Source organism: Petaurus breviceps, unplaced genomic scaffold, assembly GCF_028583685.1.
Source record: "Petaurus breviceps papuanus isolate PSGF00001 unplaced genomic scaffold, PetGlider_PUasm1.0 91023, whole genome shotgun sequence".
Lineage (NCBI taxonomy): Eukaryota > Metazoa > Chordata > Mammalia > Diprotodontia > Petauridae > Petaurus > Petaurus breviceps.
In genome coordinates this window covers 8,149,455-8,156,773 of record NW_027187398.1, presented here as the reverse complement: position 1 = coordinate 8,156,773, position 7,319 = coordinate 8,149,455, and the positions used below count along the sequence as shown (strand labels likewise).

At 40.9% G+C, this 7,319-nt stretch overlaps 1 protein-coding gene across 1 annotated transcript; it reads left to right on the top strand.

Annotated features, from left to right (window-relative positions):
* The first annotated feature begins 5,593 nt into the window (after nucleotides 1-5,593).
* On the top strand, nucleotides 5,594-6,306 carry DPM3 (dolichyl-phosphate mannosyltransferase subunit 3, regulatory). Its single transcript, XM_069078114.1, has 2 exons — nucleotides 5,594-5,751; nucleotides 5,909-6,306. Exon 2 carries the CDS (start codon nucleotides 5,914-5,916, stop codon nucleotides 6,190-6,192), a length of 279 nt encoding a protein of 92 aa, XP_068934215.1. The 5' UTR covers nucleotides 5,594-5,751; nucleotides 5,909-5,913; the 3' UTR covers nucleotides 6,193-6,306.
* The last annotated feature ends 1,013 nt before the right edge of the window (nucleotides 6,307-7,319 follow it).

Below are 7,319 nucleotides of genomic sequence, written 5' to 3'. Positions count from 1 at the left end.
GTGTATGTGAAAATATCCATTTTGTTTGTTGTTTTTTTTTAAGATCAGAAGATAGAGATTGAGAGAGAGAGAGTTATGAAAATGAGTCCCAGTGAAGAGAAGTGATTACTAGTTCAAGACCAACACTGTTGACAAGTGTCAGAGCTGGGATTCAAATCTAGGTCTTCTGACTTCAAGCCTAGCACTATTTCTGCAACACTGTCTGGATTTGGACTTCCTAAGGTCCCTTCCAGTTCTGATACATACATACATACATACATACATATATATACACACACATACACATATATAGCGATTAGATAGACATAAGAGATATATATATATCAGAGATATATGTGTATGTTTTATATATACATAAGCACACACATACACATGCACACACACACATATATTTCAGAGGTTGTGAGTATGACATAGTGGATGAAGGCCTGGCCTTGGAATCTGGATAAGTGGAGTTTGAATGCTGATTCAACTGTGTTCTAGGTATGTGAACATAGACAAATGACTTCACCTCTTAGTTGCCCAGGCAATTCTCTAAGTCTTTAAGTTATTGACTCTTGTTCTTCCTTCTTTTCTGAAGAGCACCAATGACATCACAGGGTGATGTCTTGACTTGAGAGTGAATTGGATTTAAGTGAGGCAGAGCTGCACAAAGTCATCAACCTCACTTGTCTATCTGTGGAAGGAATTTCTTTACTAGAAATTCCTCTTTCTAAGGAAATTGTAGGTCAGAAAAAAGAGATAAATCCTGTAGATTATTTTAGCCTAGGTTCCTCTCGGCATAAATAAATAAATAGATATATAAGTAAGTAGATAATAAGTAAGTAAATGAATGAATAAACAGACAGACAGACAGACAGACAGATAGATAGATAGATAGATAGATAGATAGATAGATAGATAGATAGATAGATAGATAGATAGATAAGGGGAATGACTTCTGTCCATTTGGTCCATAGGAAGACATATTCATCCTTAGGCTTGAGTGTGTAGATAGTTTTACCTTTCTGAACTACATTTCTTTTTCTTCTTTGCTGGTTCTTCATCTAGGGCAGGCCCACTAACAGAAAGCATTCCCCAAGGCTCTGTACTGGACCCTCTTCTCTCTCTACACCCTGGATTCTTAACTTTTTTGTGTCATGGATCATTTTGGTGATTTGGTGGAGCCTATGTACCTCTTCTCAGAATTTTTTTTTTAAATAAGTTTTATGGATGTCTTTTTTTTTACATCACTACAATTATCTCCAGTATCCCTCTCCCATCTCTTCCAGAGAGTCATCCTACATAAGAAATAGAATTTTTTTTAAATCAAAAAGGGAAAAATCAGTACAACTGATTAATACATTAAAAAAAATTCAGAAAATATGTCCAATGTACAATACTCATTAGGAGTATTTTTTAATAATTGTTTTTGTTTTTAAATAATTGAAGGAAATGCTGAATTTCAGTTATAGATTATGGAAAATAAACTTGTAATTTTTTGTGCCTCGTCGCTGTCTATCCCTCCTGCTTACTATACTCTCTGGCTTTACCTCTACCTGTATATTAGCTTCCTTTAAGACACTTCAAATCCCACCTCCTGGAAGAAAACCTTTTCAAATCTTTCCCACCCATCCCCTCCCACCCCTCTGCTACAGTCTTCCCTCTGAGATTATCTTATATTAATACCTAGTTATTTACATGTTGTCTCTACCATTAGAATGTGAATTCCTAGGGATAAGGGGCAATGTCTTTACTTTTCTTTGCATTTCCAGTGCTTAGCACAATGTCTGGCACATTGTAACTATTTAATAATGCTTGTTGAGAGCAAAATTATCTGGTAAGACTTACATGAACCAATGCAAAGTGAGATGAGCAGAACCAGAAAATCATAGTACACAATAACAGCAATATTTTATGATGATCAACTGTAAATGATTTAGTTATTCTCATCAATACAAAGATCTAAGACAATTCTGAAGGATAGGATGAAAAAATGCTATTCACCCCCAGAGAAAGAACTGATGGAATCCAAATGCAGATTGAAGCATACTTTTTAAACTTTATTTTTATTGGGATTTTTTTTTTTGGTCTGTGTTTTCTTTCACAACATGACTAATACAGAAATGTGTTTTGCATGACTGCACAGGTATGATTTATATCAAGTTGCTTGCCTTCTCAATGAGGGAAAGAGGGAGGGAAAGAATTTGGAACTCAAAAATGTAAAAAATGAAGGTTAAAATTGTTTTTACATGTAATTAAAATATTAAAGACTTTAAATAAATTATTACATGTATTTGGAAAAAATAAAATATTTGAAAAATAGAAATGTTTGTTGACTGCCCATCAAATGTTACCTGTTACACTGTACTATTTTACAAAGTTGTTGTGAAAATAAGATGAGATATGTTTTTCAACAGTAAAGTAACTCATAAATGTGAATCTGAGGTACAGATATAAATTATTATTAATAGTAAAATAGTCATAATTATTATGACTTGTCTTTCATATGTTTATACCTTGACCCCTTGTCTCCTTAATTAGGCTGTAAAATCCTTAAGTGTAGAAATCCTGTCTGTCTCATTTCTTTGTGTGTGTACCTGTTGTGGACCAAGATATTTTTGGAATTGGGGAGCTAGAGTTAACTCCCATATTCCCACAACACCAGCCAGAATTGTGAGCATTAAAACTATGGTGCAGACCTGGACAATGCAAGTTGACTTTGCCCTCAGGTGTACTGATCTGACACCTAGTCTGGGACCATTTGGTCAAGAAGAATATAAAAGTGGTTTTTAGGGTTTTGGAAGGGAGGTCTGGTGATCCTAGGGAACCTCCTTGCCACTGGTTTTTATAAAGTGTGTGTATATACATATACACATACACACATACATGCATATACATACACATATATACATGATTCCTATATACACATCTACAAACATATATACACATATGCATACATATACATATATAGGAACTGAGCACTAGAACCCTCAGTCCCTGAATGATCCATAGCATTACATGAACAACTGTGAGCAGGACAATGGTCTATATAGCTCATGGAATGGTGTTAGACAGAGTAGGGGCTCAGCTTTAACTTTCATTAACAGGTATTTTATTGAGCTGAATGGAATCCTGGTTTTGGCTATTTCACTCCCAGCAGGTGATGACCTTCCTTCCCACTTAGACCTCACATAGCATTCATTTCTCACACTATTAGAATATACAGTTTTGTGTTAGGTATATTTGTATTGTGTCATTCCCTACTAATAATAATATCTTACATTTATGTAGTCCCACACCATCCCTCTGCTTTCTCTTTGAGCAGAATACCTTAACTTCTTGAATTAGAAAATAGAGAGCCTTTTCTATGGGTGCTCTCTTTTCCCCTCCTGTATACTTTAAAGGCCCTAGTCATCAGGTAGCATTCCCTCTGCCTTTTCTCTTGTCTTCATTGAAGAGACTGTCCTCCTCACCAAGACCAACACCTAGATTTGTACCCTTGATTGCATTGTCTCCCAAAATTAGATTGCTCCCCAAAACCATTCTCCCTCTCCCATATCTGAGTACCCTACCTTACTGTCTACAAACGTGCCTCTATCTCCTCATCTTTGAAGAATTCTTCCTCGAACCTACCATGCTTAAGCTATGATGCCCTATCTGTCCCCCTACAATTTCCCCTGTAATGTTCTTTTACCTCAGCCTCTTAAAATCCATGGGTCCCTTCAAAGCTTAAGTCAAGTATCACCTTTTATCTGAGGCCTTTCTGGTCTCTTGAGTTTCTACAGCCTTTTTTAATCAACCAATCACTCAATATTTATTAAGCACCTACTATGTGTCAGTCAGTGTGCTAAATGCTGGGGATATGAAAAGAGGCAGTCTCTGCCCTCAAGGAGCTTACAATTTAATGAGGGAGAAAACATACAAATTTATACAAAGCAAACCATATACTGGAAATAATCAACAGAGAGAAGGCACAGGAATTAAGAGGAGTTGGGGAAGGCTTCCCATAGAAGGTGGGATTTAAATTGGGACTTAAAGGAAGCCAAAAAGGTCAGTAGTTGGAGTGGAGGAGAGGAAACGTTCCAGGTTTTAGGGACACCCAGAAGAAATGCCTGGAGTCAAGAGATGAAGAGTCCAAAAGATGGAGAGTCTTGTTTGTGGAACAGCCAGGAGGCCAATGTCCCTGGATCAAAGAGTTTGTGACAGGGAATAAAGTATAAGAAAACTAACTGGATAGGTGAGAAGGGACCAGGTTATGAAGTGTTTTGAATGCCAAGCAGAGGATTTTGTATTTGATCTTGGAGGCAACGGGGAGCCACCAGAGTTTATTGGGGGTGGGGGATAGGATGACATGATCAGATCTGTGTTGTAGGAAAATCACTTTAGTAGATGATTGGAGGATGCATTGGAATGGGGAGAGCCTTGAGGCAGGCATAATCCAGGCAGGAGGTGATGAGGACCCATACCAGGGTGGTGGCAATATCAAAGAAGAAAAGGGGATATATATACCAATGGATATTGCATGTATATATCAATGTATATTGCAAAAGTGAAATCAGCAGTCCTTGCCAACAACCTGAATATGGGGTGGGGGTGGGGAAAGATAATGAGGAATACAGGATGGGGTTCCTGGGTTGCCAACCTGAGGGACTGTGATGAGGGTCTACAATAATAGGGAAAGTAGGAGGAAGGGAGAGAGATCAGGGGAAAGGATGATGTGTTCTGTTTTGGACATATTTAGTTTAAGATGTCTACTGGACATTCAGATTTCTGAAAAGCAGTTGGAGATGTTAGAATGAAGATCAGAAAAAAGTCTGGGGCAAAAAAGGTAGATTTCAGAATCATCAGCATAGAGATGGTAGGTAATTAAATTCATAGGGGCTAATGAGATTACCAAGTGAAGTATTATAGAGGGAGAAGAGAAGAGGACACAGGAGAGAACCCTGAGGGACACCTACAGAGAGCATGGATCTAGAAGAGAATCCAGCAAAAGAGAGACAAATATATATATATTCTATATATTGTATATGTACAAGTTACATATATTTATGTGTGTGTGTGTATATATATATATATATATATATATATATATACGAATAGATAGTGCATGTTGTCTTCCCCAGAGCATGTTAGGTTTTATGTATACACACATACGCTCATACATACATGCATCCATACATATATGAGAAATTTAGAAAACAAAAATAGCATCATGCGTGGTCATAAGCTCCAGCAGGGCAAGGGTGGGGTGTCTCAAAGATTCTAACACGTCTGACTGAGTTCAGGGGCTTAATGGAAGTTGGGGAGGGTGTCTCTCTGTGCCCTATGAGTCATCTCAATGCGGGAGGTGAGCAGGTTTGTAGAAAGGGCAGGGGCTTTGTTCTAGAGCCCCAAGTTTACTCCATTCATTCATTTCTTCATTCATTTGGGGTAGTGGCAATCAGTACTTTGCCATCCATGGCTCTGGGAAAGGGAGAGGCTACGGCTTCTCACTGTCCTCTCACTCCTACCTACCCAACTGCACTCTTTCTCCTTCCTCCAAACTGGGGAAAGAAAGCGAAGTAGAGGAGAGTGGCAGAGATACAGGAGAGCGCTCCTTGGCACATCTCAGCAGGCCTCACGGAACCCCGGTGGAAGACTACAACTCCCATGAAGCATCACAGGTAGCGGCTCATGCGCCGAGGGCCCAGCTTTCCTGGTTGGGTCGTCTGTATCTGCAGAGAATAGTGGAAAGGGATTTCCTTTCGTGCCCGCGGTTAGAGTTGCGAGGTGAGGGGAAGGGGGCTTGTGGGCTAGGGGCTGGGGAGCGGAACTGGAGGGGGAGAGGCGGCAAGAGGCGGGAGGCATGCGGAGTGGGGAGAGGGGCGTCCTGCGGCCCTCGCGGCTGCACTGCTCACGGCTCGCGCGCTTCCTTCCCCCCCACCAGTGACCATGACCAAGCTGGAGCGGTGGGTGTCCACGCTGCTGGTGCTGATGCTCATCTGGCTGTGTCTGGTGCAGGACCTGCTCAACCTGGGATATAGTAAAAAGTTTCATGATGTGATATTATCCTTACCCGTCTACCTCCTGGTCACCGCGGGCAGCTACACTCTGGGCACCCTGGGCTTGCGCTTGGCCAACTTCAATGACTGTGAGGACGCTGCCCAAGAACTGTTCATACAGATCCAGGAAGCCCGGGTTGACCTGGCCAGCAAAGGCCTCACACTGTGATCCTCTTAGGCCCCCAAGCTTCCAGGTCCTTGGGTGCCTCCCCTGCACCCAGCCCTAGGCCACCCCTAGGGCCCCTCTTCAGCTAAATTAAAAGAGTAAATGCTCCCTTTCTCATTCCTTTGACTGGACATTTCTGGGGTAAAGCAATGCGGCATCTAGGGGAGACTGAGGCATATGGACAGAGATTGGGGAAACAAGAAGAGGGGTCAGTTTGGGAAGAAAGGTGGGGAGGGAGAGAACACTGCAGAAGATGAAGGGTGGGAGAGAGAAGGGACTGACTGAGAGGACACTGTGGCAGATGGAGGCTGGAGGTGACACAGAGAAGAAGGGATGGAGAGGACACTTGGGGATGGAGAGGGGCAGAACTAGGAAAACTAATTTCCCTTGCTTAGATTGAGGGATACCAGGACCTGCTTGGCAGTATGGTGAAAGCTATGGGCTCCTCCCAGAAAAATTTTCTAAACACATAAAGTAAAATACGTAGGATTACAAAAGGAAACCAAAGGCTACTGAAAATGCAAATGTAATTTTTCCCCATCCAAATTCACAAACCTTTCCCCAGGCTATTAAATATAGAGTTACAAAGAACCTCAAAGGCCATCTAATCTAGTCCAAACTCATTTCACAAATGATGAGCAGCCCAAGTGTTGTACCCATTAAAAGCTAAAAGGCCCAGAGGAAGACCTCCAGTCACTTTTGCAAATCCTCTAGGGAGTATTTTGGGAGAATATGAGCAGGAATGGATGGGTGCAAGAATACTATGAATCCTTTGCAGCACTGAGGCATAATATATTAAGCCATGGACCTTCCTGAATTCAATCAATCACCAAAAGGCCTCATAGCATAGTCCAAGTGGAATAAGATTCTCATCTTTTCATTATTTTCCAGGATGGACTGTTAAATTACTCCCTGCAGTCTCCCCTACCCCATCAGATATCTCTTCATTCTTCCAGGAAGTCCTGAAGTCTAGCTTCATATCTAACTACTCTAGTCTCTGCCTTCCTTTTAAGACCTTCTTCCTCTCCTCCTCTCACTTTCTAAAACCTTCCCTTAACTATCAATTCTGTTATTTCCACCCATCACCCCCTTTCCTCAACTCTAGATAAATTCCTTATTTCCCAACCCAA

What these genes read in the sequence shown, in the direction of transcription:
- DPM3 (XM_069078114.1), top strand. Translation starts at nt 5,914, where the DNA reads ATGACCAAGCTGGAGCGGTGGGTGTCCACGCTGCTGGTGCTGATGCTC.